This window comes from Dipodascopsis tothii (assembly GCF_038497935.1).
Source record: "Dipodascopsis tothii strain CBS 759.85 unplaced genomic scaffold V1510scaffold_47, whole genome shotgun sequence".
NCBI classification, from domain to species: Eukaryota; Fungi; Ascomycota; class Lipomycetes; order Lipomycetales; family Lipomycetaceae; genus Neoaidaea; species Neoaidaea tothii.
Genome location: NW_027118031.1, coordinates 1 through 12091, shown reverse-complemented (window position 1 = coordinate 12091; position 12091 = coordinate 1). Strand labels below are relative to the sequence as shown.

The following is a 12091-nucleotide window of genomic DNA, read 5'->3' as shown; positions in this document are numbered from 1 at the left end:
ACATTTTACATAGTCCAATAATTTCGAAATCCACCTTCCCTCTCCAAGCAGGCAGACGGGGAGCCAGCAGCTGTGTCCGGGGCCAATTTCGGGCAATTTGAGCGAGCAGCAGGCAGCGCGAGGCCGCGCGAGAACGTACGACGGCCGGTACAGCGACTGAGCGATCGCTGGGCTTGACCCGGACTCGAGGTAGGCACGACGGCGAACGGCGGCGGCGGCGGGCGTGGCGGCCGGGGCCTGGCCCCGGCCAGCCGGCGGCCGGCTGCCGGCCCCGGCGAGCGTGGACGGCGGCTGACGGGCAGGCAACCGCGCAGCAGCGCGGACGATCCAGCGGCACCGCCGCAGGACGAGCAACGCGAGCGCCCCGGCAGCGGATAGCGCCGGCGCCGGAGCGGACGAGCCGCAGCAAAGGCCCGCAGGCCGCGCGCGCGCCGTGCAGCGGCAGATCGCGCGATCGGTGGCGGGCAGGACGGAGACAGGGCCGCCAGGATGGGATACGACAACGCCTCGCAGCGGGCGGCGTCGGTCCGGCACACGTCGCCGCCGGTGACAGCGGGGTCGGGGTCGGCCGGGTACGCGGGCGCGAGCCCGTACCCGCAGCTGGGCCGCGGCGGGGGCACGGTGCCGCCGTCGCGGTCGTCGTCGGTGAACGAACACGGCCACGGCTACTACGGCGGCCTGCACCGGCTGCCGTCGAACGGCAGCATCGGGCTGGACAGCAGCAAGCGGCTGAGCGCCGACCACTCGCCGCTGGGCAACGGCCTTGCGGCCGTGACCGAAGACCGGTCGAGCCGGGACAGCGACGCCAGCAGCGCGGCCGAGGCCGACGACGGCGTCGACGACACCCAGGTCGTCCGGTTCAGCCAGGACACGTCTAACGGGTCGCTCCACAACGGGTACTACGACGGCGCCGCCGCCGTCGGCCCCGCCGGCGCCGGCGCCGCCGGGCAATTGGCCGGCGGCTCGCCCGGGCAGGTCGCCGTCGCCGGCACGCCGCTCGGCGTGCCGATCGCCGGCGTCGGCCAGATTGGCGTCAACCAGATGGGCCAGATGGTCCAGATCGTGCCCGTCGGCCAGCTGGGCGTCGGCCAGCAGTACCAGTACAACCAGGCCGGCCAGCTCGTGCCGGTCGGGCCGCTCGGCGGCAGCCCCCAGATGAGCCCGATCAACAGCCAAAGCGGGGTCGGCCAGATCAACAACCAGCTGAGCCAGATGAACCTGCAGGCCGGGTACGCGGCCGCGCCCGCCGCCGGCAACGTGTCGACGGGCAGCGGGCACTCGGGGCCGCGCCGGGCAGGCACCAACGGCGAGGACATGTTCTCGGCGTTCTACACGCCGGTGCCGGTGAACGGGTACCCGACCGAGGTGCTCTCGCACCGGTTCTCGGCGTGGCGCAAGGTGCTCAAGGAGATCATCGCATACTTCAAGGAGGCAGCCTCCGAACAGGACACTCGGTCGCGCATGTTCTACAAGCTCGGCAGCACGGTCATCGCCGTGCCGTTCCGCGAGTCGGGCGACACGTTCATGCGCCACGGCGGCATCCAGGACACGAGCGCGATCATGCGCGACTACCACAAGCAGGCGTCGCTGCACGCGGCCGACACGGCCAAGCAGATCCTCGAGGGCATCGTGCCGCGGCTGGAGGACCTGCGCCGGGACCTGTCGTTCAAGATCAAGGAGATCAAGGGCCTGGCCGGGGACTTCAAGAACAACGTCGTCAAGGAGCAGGACTCGACCAAGAAGCAGGTGTCGATCCTGACCGAGGCGCTGAACGCGATGGCGGTCAACCCGCACCTGGTGACGGGCAAGTACGACCCGTACATCGTCAAGCTGGCGGTCGAGCGCCAGCTGCGCCACCAGGTCGAGGAGGAGAACTACCTGCACCAGGCGTACATCAACATCCAGTCGTCGGGCCAGGCGCTCGAGGAGATCGTCGTCAAGGAGATCCAGCAGGCGTACGCGCTGTACTGCGGCTTCCTGACGCGCGAGGGCCAGGACACGCTCGACTTCTCGGCGCGGCTGCAGAACAACACGGTGAACCTGCCGCCGTCGAAGGAGTGGCTGGACTTTGTGACGCGCGACCCGAACTTCATCGACCCGTCCGTGCCGATCCGCAAGCTCGAGCAGATCGTCTACCCCGGCCGCGACGACCCGGCCACGCTGCCGGTGCGCGCCGGCCCGCTCGAGCGCCGCACGAAGTACCTCAAGTCGTACACGTCGGCGTGGTACGTGCTGACGCCGTCGCACCTGCATGAGTTCAAGTCGCCGGACCGCAAGAACGACCTGACGCCGGTGATGTCGCTGCTGCTGCAGGACTGCCACCTGGCCGAGCACTCGGACGCAAAGTCGCAGTCGTACAAGTTCCTGATGAAGGGCAAGCAGTCCGGCCAGTTCCACCGGGGCCACAGCTGGATGTTCCGCGCGGACTCGTACGAGAACATGCTGCGGTGGTACGAGGACATCAAGCGGTTCACGGACCCGCCGCAGAAGGACGGCAAGGCCAACACGTCGACGTCGACGGCCAACACGACGGCCAACACGAGCGCGACCAACACGACGACCAACTCCAACACGAACGCGCAGGCGCTGGGCTACTCGGCCGGCAGCGCCAACCCGGACCTCTCGGGCGGGAGCCTGGGCCAGATGTCGCCGGTGCCGCAGATGCCGTTCATGACCGGCGGCGGCTCGCGGAGCATGTCGCGGTCGGGCAACCACTCGGGCACGAACCACTCGGCGCTGGGCGACGGCCGCATGAGCTACGAGAGCAGCACACACTCGCGGACGTAGCCGGACTATCCTTAGCTCGGGCGCGCGCGCCGCGAGCCGCCGGCGGCCCTGCCGCGGCGCTGTATCTATTAAATAAAGGGGACGAGCCGCACAGCGTGCGGCGCCGGTCACGCGCCGCGCGCCGCACGCCCTGCGGCGCGCCTGCACGCTCCCGCCGTGGCGGACCGTTCGCCCGTGCCATCGCCGTTGCCCGTGACGTGGCCGGCGGATGCGCGGCTGGCCACGACTCACGCGCCCTTGCCGCGCCTTACCCGGCGCCCGCCGAAGGTAACCGCGCTCGTCTGGTAACCGACCTCTTGGACCTGGAGGCTAGTCTTATCGTTCATACTTGCTAGAATCGCGCGCTACAAATGCCCTTAGCTTGGCGCTAAGGCCCGGTAACCACGGCTCTGGTTAGCGCCGCCCGTCCGCACTCCCGTCCCGCTGCGACTCTACCAGAGCAGTCCTCGGCCACCCGCTCGGCGTTTCCTTTGGGAACCTGAGACCGACCGCGGTCGTGTACGGCATAACGCCGCAGTGGTATCGTGCACGCCGATAGCGATAACACGGTTCTAACGCCGGGCCCACGAATAGTGGCCGTGCGCGGTCGACTGACCATTGCGCCAGGCGTAATTGGCGGGCCGGGTGGGCTTGGCCGTGTTCGCGGGCGATCTACGGCCGCGACGGACGCCGGCCGCCGCGACGGCCGCGCAGGACCGCCCGCGGCCCGCCGTAGGCCTGCTGCTGGCGCTCCCAGACGCCGGCACGCTCCGTGCCCTCCTGTCTGCGGCTGCCGTCTGCCGGATGGCTGCCACGCCGAGTCAGTGGTGGCGGTGGTGGGACTGCATCTACGCCACAGACGGCCGCCCTCGGGCTCGCTACGGATGCAGTGCCCGGCCAGCGCCGGCTGGGCAGCGGCCGGCTGGCAGCTGCCGGGCTGCATGGCTGGCATCGGCCCCGGGGCGACCAATCAGCACCGCACGGCCCGTACGGCGTCTGCCGCGGCCTCGCCGTGGTCCGCCACGCCCAGCGGGGCCCCCGCGCAATCGGGCCTCTGGACCCAGCGGTCGGCCACTGCCGCCCACTACGTCCACTAGGCGGGGGCCCGCGCCAGCACTGGTCTGTCGCGCCAGTGTTATCGGCCAGCCTGGTCGGCTCCGTGCGCGCTCGGCCGTGTCTGCGCGTCGAGCTAGCGTAGCCAGCGCGAGCGTGGACAGCCGCCGGCCCTGGCCACTGGCCGGCTGCGCACGCGCTGCCGCCCGCAGACGCCGGCCGCCGCCACGCCCGAATAGGACCTTCCGTCGGTTGGGTCGTGGCCGATGGTTGCCGGGAATCGCCTCCAGCGTCTGCTGCGATAGGCAGACGCAGCTGTTCTGCGGGCGTTGGGCCTTCGATTTAGAGTTTCTGCAGACTCTCTATCAGTGCGCTACGCGATAGTTACGTACACTAGTGACTCTCGGGAGCGTCGTGGACGCTGGCGGTCGGGGCGGTCAACGCCTCTCGCGGCGGTTTATATGGGCGCCGAACCCGACCCCAGCCAGCGTTCAGGCGTATCCGTCGGCCATAGTCACCTCCAGCCGCGTACAAAGTCAGCGGACAGCCAGCCGCGGTTTGTTGGCAATCGGGTTAAGGTTCGAGACACTGTTTGATAGACGGTCTGTTGGTTCGACTCGCGACTCTTGTGTAACCTCGCGTTCTACCGTGCTGAGACTGCAATGGCTTTCTTCGAGTGCCCTGCACCGCTCTGGGACCTCGACGACCTGAGCGTGTGCGCTCGTCAGAGGTGAGTGTCAGTCTGCCGGACGCGGTCGCACGCGGCCGTGCGGGTGGGCGCGGACATGGCCGGCGCGGGACGGGCGGTGCGGCGGCGGCCGGGTGGGGTCCAATGGACCGGGTGCGGTCGTGCCACACCGCTGGGCCGCCAAGCAGCGTGTCCAGACCACCGGGCCCCTGTGCCGCACCTTCCTGTCCGGGCGCGCTCAGGAGCGTATGTTCTGCGCGGCGCAGATCGCGTGCCAGCCGCCCATCGGCGGTGCCGCGTCCATGGTCCTGGATCCGCGACCCAGCCCGCCGGCTCGCGCGTACGCGGCCGCGTCCTCCCCCCCTTTCGGCTCTCTGCTAACGGCCAGGTACCTTCGGGTGTTTCTTCCTCTGTCCGTCATCGCGATCTCGTCCGCGATCCTCTTTTCCGATACGATCGCCAAGTGGTGGGGTCGCTACCGCGGTTACATCGCTCTCGACCAGGACGACGATTTCAACCCGCTCTCGGCCGGCCCGGCTTTGCTCGACGAGGACCCTGACGCGGCGGCGGCCGCGCTCCTTAACGACGACGACGATGACGACTACCAGATCTACCGGCTGGCGACGACCGACGCCCGCGACATGACCGTCGACGACGCCGAGCGCGCCAGCCTGCACAAGGACACTCTCGAAGTCGACGACTACAAGGTGACCATCGTCGACCCGCGTGGTAGCCGGTTCCGTGTCGCTGTCGAGGAGACGTGTCTTGCGATCCAGGTGCTGTCGCACTTGGCGGCCATCGTCGGCATCCTCGTCTACGCGCCCGCGCGTGAGGACTGGGAGCACTACGGTCTGCGCGCAATCGTGGGCTCGCTCTTCTGGGCGTACACGCTGTTCCTGGCCAACATGCGTCTGTCGCGGTCGTCGCAGTTCATGCCGTCCTACGTCTGGCTGCACCTCTTCTTCCTGTATGCGGCCGCCTGGTGCTCGGCCCTGCTGAGCGCTCGCTCGGCGCTGCTCCACCCAGTCTCGCGGCTGATCGATCTGTCGACGTATCTCGACACGGCGCTGACGACAGTGCTGTTTATCGTGACCGTGACGAGCCCGATCGGCTCCAAGCCGATCTATCTCGAGTCGCGCCACGGCTTCCCGGCAAACCGGGAGCCCAAGGCAAGCATCTGGTCGGTCATGACGTTCTCATGGGCCAACACCATCATCCGCAAGGGCTACCGCAACCCCCTCACACTCGAGGAGGTGTGGGATCTCAAGGAGGAGGACACGGCCCGCACTGTGCTCAAGGGCTTCCGGCGCGAGCTGAAGAATGCGACGTTCCTGATCGGTCTGATCCGGTACTTCAAGAACCAGTTGATCATCGGTGCGCTGTGGTCGGTGTTCCACTCGATCTTCACGTTCATGCCGTCGATCCTTGTCCGGCGCGTGCTTGAGTACATCGAGCGCCCAGACGAGGTCCCGCGCAGCATGGCATGGCTGTACGTGTTTTCTATCCTCGGCTGCTCGGTGCTGAACGCCATGGGCGACAACCAGTCGCTCTGGAACGGCCGCCAGATCTGTCTGCGGATCAAGTCGATCGTCATTGGCGAGCTGTACGCCAAGGCGCTGCGCCGCAAGGCTGCCGCGTTTGTGCCGGCTGAGGAAGACGCTGCGACCAAGCCTGACGGCACGCTTGCCAAGAAGGACGAGCACGAGGAGGCCGACATCGGCGGCATCATCAACCTGATGGCCGTTGATGCGTTCAAGGTGGCCGAGCTGTGCGCCTACCTGCACTACCTGACCAGCGGCATTGTCATGATCGGATTTTCGTTCTACCTGCTGCACCGGACGGTCGGCAATTCGGCGTACGTCGGCGCGGCCGCTTTCACGTGTTTCCTGCCGATGCACTTTTACTTCGCGTACATCTTCGGCCAGTGCCAGTCAGACCTCATGAAGACCACTGACCGGCGCGTGCTCAAGACGAACGAGCTGCTGAACTCGATCAAGATCATCAAGTTCTTCGCGTGGGAGAATCGGTTCCACAACATCGTGTCCGAGGCGCGCGAGGAGGAGCTGCGCGTGCTTTCCCGCCGGTATAAGCTGTGGTCGGCGTCGTCGTTCATGTGGTCCGGCGCGCCGATGGTGATCACTCTGGCCACATTCGGCCACTACACGACGTACGCGACCGCCGAGTTGACGACGCCGATCGCTTTCTCGGCTCTGGCGCTGTTCAATCTCATGCGCACGCCGCTGGACCAGCTCTCGGAAATGTTCACGTACATTCTGCAGTCGCGTACGTCGATCGAGCGTATCCAGGAATTCTTCAACGAGGTCGAGACGGCCAAGTACGACCAGCTGCGTCCGGCGGCGAGAACGCCGAGCACGCCGCACATCGGTTTCCAGAACGCATCGTTCTCGTGGACGACCGGCAAGGGCAATAACGAGTTTAAGCTTCGGGACCTGAGCATCGACTTTAAGGTTGGCGAGCTTAATCTGATTGTGGGCTCGACTGGCTCTGGCAAGACGTCGCTGTTGATGGCGCTGCTCGGTGAGATGACGCTGCTTTCGGGCGGCGTGTACTTGCCTGGTGTGACGTCGTTCGGCGGACGCGTGCCCGTCGACCGCGAGACAGGCATGGCCGAATGCGTGGCGTACTGCGCGCAGCAGGCCTGGCTGGTCAACGACACGGTCAAGAACAACATCCTGTTTGGAAACGAATATGACAACGAGCGCTACGAGTCGGTCGTGGACGCGTGTGGTCTTCGTCGTGACTTTGAGATCCTCGAGGGCGGCGACCAGACCGAGGTCGGTGAGCGCGGAATCGCTCTGTCGGGTGGCCAGAAGCAGCGCATCTCGCTCGCGCGTGCGCTGTTCTCGCCTGCCCGCCACCTGATTCTGGACGACTGCCTGTCGGCAGTGGACTCGCACACGGCACTGTGGATCTACGAGAACTGTATCACCGGTCCGATGATGGAGGACCGCACATGCATTCTGGTTTCGCACAATGTGGCTTTGGCACTGACGGCGGCCGCGCACGTGGTCGTGCTCGAGAAGGGCGCCGTCGTGATCCAGGGCACGGCTGAGGAGGTTGTCGACTCGGGAATTCTCGGCGAGGACGAGCTGCTGAAGCAGTCGGCGTCGATGGCAACGTCGCGGGCGGCCTCGCGGGTGGCCTCGCGGTCGGTTTCGCGGTCGGCGTCGATGGCGAACCTGCCCAAGCAGGTCGACATCCACGCCGCGCTCGGCGCGGTCGAGGCCGTCGGGGCTGGCGAGCCGCTCGGCATCGAGGAGATTCCTGTCGTGGCCGTGCAGAACGCGGTCACTGACGCCGAGCGTCGCAAGAACACGACGCAGAAGAAGCCCAAGGAGAAGATGGTGGCGATCGAGACTCAGGCGACAGGCAACGTCAAGCTGTCGGTGTACCGCATGTACCTCGGTGCGCTCGGCAACGGCTGGTTCTGGCTTCTGGCGATCAGCATCTTCACGATTGTGCAGGCGCTGGCGGCAGGCCAGTCATACTGGGTGCGCAACTGGGCCCGCGGCGTTACTCAGAACAACGAGTCCGAAGAGGCCGCCGTGTTCAGCACGATGCTGGCTGGCCACCTGACGGCGTCGATTCGCACAGTGTCGTCGACGGTGGTGACGTCGCTGACGACGGTGGCGGACGCGCGCGCGTCGGCGCGCGAGTACATCTTCGCGCAGGTCAACGCCGGGCACTCGAACCAGTTCTATCTGCTGGTGTACGCGGGCTTGGTGGCCGTTTACTGCTCTATCATCTTCTTCCGTGGCTTTGTGATTTTCAGCGGCTGCATCAAGGCGTCGCGCCAGCTGTTCGACAACCTGCTGACCAAGATCCTGCGGTCGAAACTGCGGTTCTTTGACGCGACTCCGATCGGCCGGATCATGAACCGGTTCTCGAAGGACATGGAGACAATCGACCAGGAAACAGGCCCTGTGCTTGTGGTCATGATGCATTCATTCTACACGGTGCTGGTGGTGGTCGCGCTGATTGTGCTGATCATCCCGGTGTTCATCATCGCGGCGGTGTCGATTATCATCCTGTTTATCGTCATCGTGAACTTGTTTCTGAGCACGAACCGAGAGCTGAAGCGGATGGAGGCTGTCACGCGGTCGCCGATCTACCAGCACTTTGGTGAGACACTCGTGGGCGTGACGACAATCCGCGCGTACGGATACGAGGACCAGTTTCTAAAGCAGAACGAGCTGCTGATCGACGACAACAACCGGCCGTTCTGGTCGGTGTGGGCAACGAACCGGTGGATGAGCTTCCGGATCAACACCGTCGGCAGCATGGTCTCGTTCTTTGCGGCCGTGTTTGTGGTTCTGTCGGTGGGCAAGATGGACAGCGGCCTGGCGGGCTTGTCGCTGACGTACGCGGTGACGTTCACGGACAGCATGCTGTGGTTTGTGTGGCTGTACGCGATGAACGAGCTTAACATGAACTCGCTTGAGCGCGTGGAGGAGTACACGCACCTCGAGGAGGAGCCGGCGGAGATCGTGGCGTCGAACCGGCCGCCGGAGCACTGGCCGGAGCACGGCGAGATCATGGTGGAGAACCTGTCGCTGCGGTACGCGCCGAACCTGCCGAAGGTGATCAACAACGTGACGTTCCACGTCCCGCCGAACAACAAGATTGGCATTGTGGGCCGCACGGGCGCGGGCAAGTCGACGATCGCGTCGGCGTTCTTCCGGTTCCTGGAGGCCGAGGAGGGCCGGATCGTGATCGACGGTCTGGACATCTCCAAGCTGGGTCTGCGAGACCTGCGGACGGCCCTGACGATCATCCCGCAGGACCCGACGCTGTTCACGGGCACGATCCGCACGAACCTCGACCCGTTCGACAACTACGCGGACGAGGACGTGTACCGGTCGCTGCTGCGGGTGAACCTGATCCACCGGATGCCAGTGAGCGCGGCCGAGGAGCAGGCGCTGGACGTGACGGAGCGGCACAAGCTGCGCACGAACCTGTTCTACAACCTCGAGAGCCCGGTGACGGAGGGCGGCAACAACCTGTCGCAGGGCCAGCGCCAGCTGATGTGCCTCGCGCGGTCGCTGCTCAAGAACCCGAAGGTGATCCTGCTGGACGAGGCCACGGCGTCGATCGACTACGCGACCGACATGCAGATCCAGGAGACGATCCGGGAGGAGTTCTCGCAGACGACGGTGATCACGATCGCGCACCGGCTGCGGTCGATCATCGACTACGACATGATCCTCGTGCTCGACGCGGGCCGGGTCAAGGAGTACGACAAGCCGCACAACCTGCTCCAGAAGGAGGACTCGATCTTCCGGTCGATGTGCGTCAACTCGGGAGAGCTCGAGCAGCTGGAGGAGCTTGCGGCCAAGGCGTACACGCTGCAGACGACGGGCGAGCGCGCCGAGTTCTAGGCGCTACGAAAATAGTTTTGATAGCCTCGATTGAGGAATGACTGCACGACAGTGAATAAACCGATGAGTTATGTATTGACATGCGACGCCTACAGACGCTCGCGCACGGCCGGGCTCCACGACGTGATCTTGGGCTTGGTGGTCGAGTAGGGCACGTAGGCGCGGGTGGTGCCGGTGCCGTTGGTGATGAGCGGGGCCGGGTAGGCGCGGACAGAGGTGGCCTCGGGCGAGAGCGCGTTCGGCGGGGTGTCGACCAGGTAGCCGAGCCAGCCGTGCCAGCCGGGCTCGAGCTGGGACACGTCGTAGTCGGTCGACTTGTTGATGACCCAGCGGGTGCGGACTGCGGTCAGCGGGCGCGGCGGGCGACTTACGGTGGATCTCGTCCTCGTCCGTGTTCTCGTAGAAGCGGTTGCCGAACTTGTCCTTGCCGACGAGGCGGCCGTACTTGATGTCGCCGATGCCGTTCATCTGGTGGATGACCTCGCGGATGCCGGAGGTGCGGCGCAGGTTGCGCACGACGCGAATGAAGGACGACGACATGGCGGGTCGTTCCGGTGTGGATGGCGGTGTAGGTTGGGCGGCGACGCAAAAATTGGCAATCGGCAGGGCGCTGATTGGCTGGGTAAGGGCCGCGCGTGTCACCCCGGGGAGCGGGCCGGTGGTTGGGAGCGGTGCGCGAAATAGCCAGTATGTCACCGAAATTAGATGTCCCTGAGCCCACTAGGTCTGTGATAGCGCAGATTAATGGCGCAAGGCGTCAGGGATGGCGCAAACGGCAGGTCGGCCGCGCCGACGAGATGACAGCCCGATGCGCGGGCTTGGCGGCCCAGGCGCGCGGCGCGGTGGGGAAGCCAGGAGTACGGCGCGTCGTACGAGCGGCGCGCCGGCCGGGCGACCCCCGCAGGAGGCGTAAGCGAAACAGCGCGCCGGTACGCGACCCGGCAGCGCGGGCGGGTTCCAGGCGCAGCCGTTAAGGTTTAGGCACGGAGTTTATTGAAGGTTAAACGTGGAACAGGCTAGGCCGGATCAGCGTTCCCGCTATGACACGTCCCCGCGGCGCGCCTGTCGGTAGACGGCACGTGAGCGCGCGGGCTCATCACAGCTCCCCTCAATTTCACCCTTTCCGCGGCGCGGCCGCTGGCGCTTTTAAGCGCGGCGCGCCCCGTCCAGGCGGCATCAGCCATGCACGTCTCTGTCCTCCTTGTCGCGCTCCTGCTGGCGCTGCTCGCGCCGGCGCACGGCCTGCCGCTGGCGGGCCGCCCCAAGAACGATCCGTGTTTTGTTGTCGGACGATACGCGCCGCGGACACCCGCCGCGCTGCTCGAAATGCTGGCCGAAGAGGTCCGGTGCGAGCCCGCAGTGCTGCTGCCGGGCCGCGTCCCTGAAATGGTCGCCGGCCACTCGCGACTGTCCGAGATCGACTACCGGAGCGGGGCCGGGCAGTCTGCGCTCGGCTTTGCGCTCGCCCGGCTCTCGTCCGACGCGGCCCCCCAGCTCGGCGAATGGGAGAGCCTGTACCTGGCATTCGAGGCCGCCGCGTCCTCGCTCGGGCTCTACGACGTGGTCGAGCGGCTGCAGGTGCCCAAGTGGTTTGTGCAGCTGCAGATCGCGCGCGTGGCTGGCCGCGGCCAGGACGCCGCCAAGCTGCGCGACCAGATCCTGATGGTCGCCGTGGGCAAGGCCCAGATCTCCGAGCTGCTCCAGGTTGAGCGGCTGACCAACAACCCGACGCGCGCCGGCCAGGTGCCGTTTTCGCACAACGGCCGCCAGCGCCGCCGGCTGACGAAGGTGCTGGCCGAGTAGCGCATTTTTGATTAGCATCAGTATATTCGTGAATTATAGATGCAGCACTGCTGCGACAGGAACGCGGCGGCCGCGCGGCCGAGCGGCGGGCGGCTATATGCGGCTATATGCGTGCCTCCGCGCCCGCAGGGCGCACCCTCGACGGAGTCGCCGCCAGAGGCGCGTTCACTGGTGAGCCTCCGGCGGCGACTCCGTCGAGGGTGGCTGCCCTTCGGGCAGGCTGCGCTGTGGTGCACATAGCCGCATATAGCCGCCGCCCGCAGGGCGCACCCTCGACGGAGTCGCCGGCGGGGGGGGCCCCCGGGGACCGCCCGCCGCCGCGCCCGGAGCGCGCCGTGGCAGGCCACCGCGCCGGGCCCGCGGGGGGCCCCGCCGCGCGGGG

At 66.6% G+C, this 12091-nt stretch overlaps 4 protein-coding genes across 4 annotated transcripts; 3 read left to right on the top strand and 1 right to left on the bottom strand.

Annotated features, from left to right (window-relative positions):
- Window positions 1-1296: 1296 nt before the first annotated feature.
- Window positions 1297-2870, top strand: V1510DRAFT_423461 (uncharacterized protein). The gene has a single exon (XM_066934940.1). The coding sequence runs from the start codon at window positions 1315-1317 to the stop codon at window positions 2785-2787; it is 1473 nt and encodes a 490-aa protein (XP_066786625.1). The 5' UTR covers window positions 1297-1314; the 3' UTR covers window positions 2788-2870.
- Window positions 2871-4048: 1178 nt separating this feature from the next.
- Window positions 4049-9906, top strand: V1510DRAFT_440956 (uncharacterized protein; the record flags this gene model as incomplete). The annotated part of the gene is made up of 2 exons (XM_066935621.1): window positions 4049-4549; window positions 4896-9906. Exons 1-2 carry the CDS (start codon window positions 4482-4484, stop codon window positions 9904-9906), a joined length of 5079 nt encoding a protein of 1692 aa, XP_066786624.1. The 5' UTR covers window positions 4049-4481.
- Window positions 9907-9918: 12 nt separating this feature from the next.
- V1510DRAFT_423458 (NADH ubiquinone oxidoreductase subunit NDUFA12-domain-containing protein) lies at window positions 9919-10511 on the bottom strand. Its single transcript, XM_066934939.1, has 2 exons — window positions 10278-10511; window positions 9919-10246 (listed from the first exon to the last, which is right to left on the bottom strand). The coding sequence occupies exons 1-2, from the start codon at window positions 10444-10446 to the stop codon at window positions 9996-9998; spliced, it is 420 nt and encodes a 139-aa protein (XP_066786623.1). The 5' UTR covers window positions 10447-10511; the 3' UTR covers window positions 9919-9995.
- Window positions 10512-11088: 577 nt separating this feature from the next.
- Window positions 11089-11709, top strand: V1510DRAFT_405152 (uncharacterized protein; the record flags this gene model as incomplete). The annotated part of the gene is made up of 1 exon (XM_066932313.1): window positions 11089-11709. One exon carries the CDS (start codon window positions 11089-11091, stop codon window positions 11707-11709), a length of 621 nt encoding a protein of 206 aa, XP_066786622.1.
- Window positions 11710-12091: the final 382 nt, after the last annotated feature.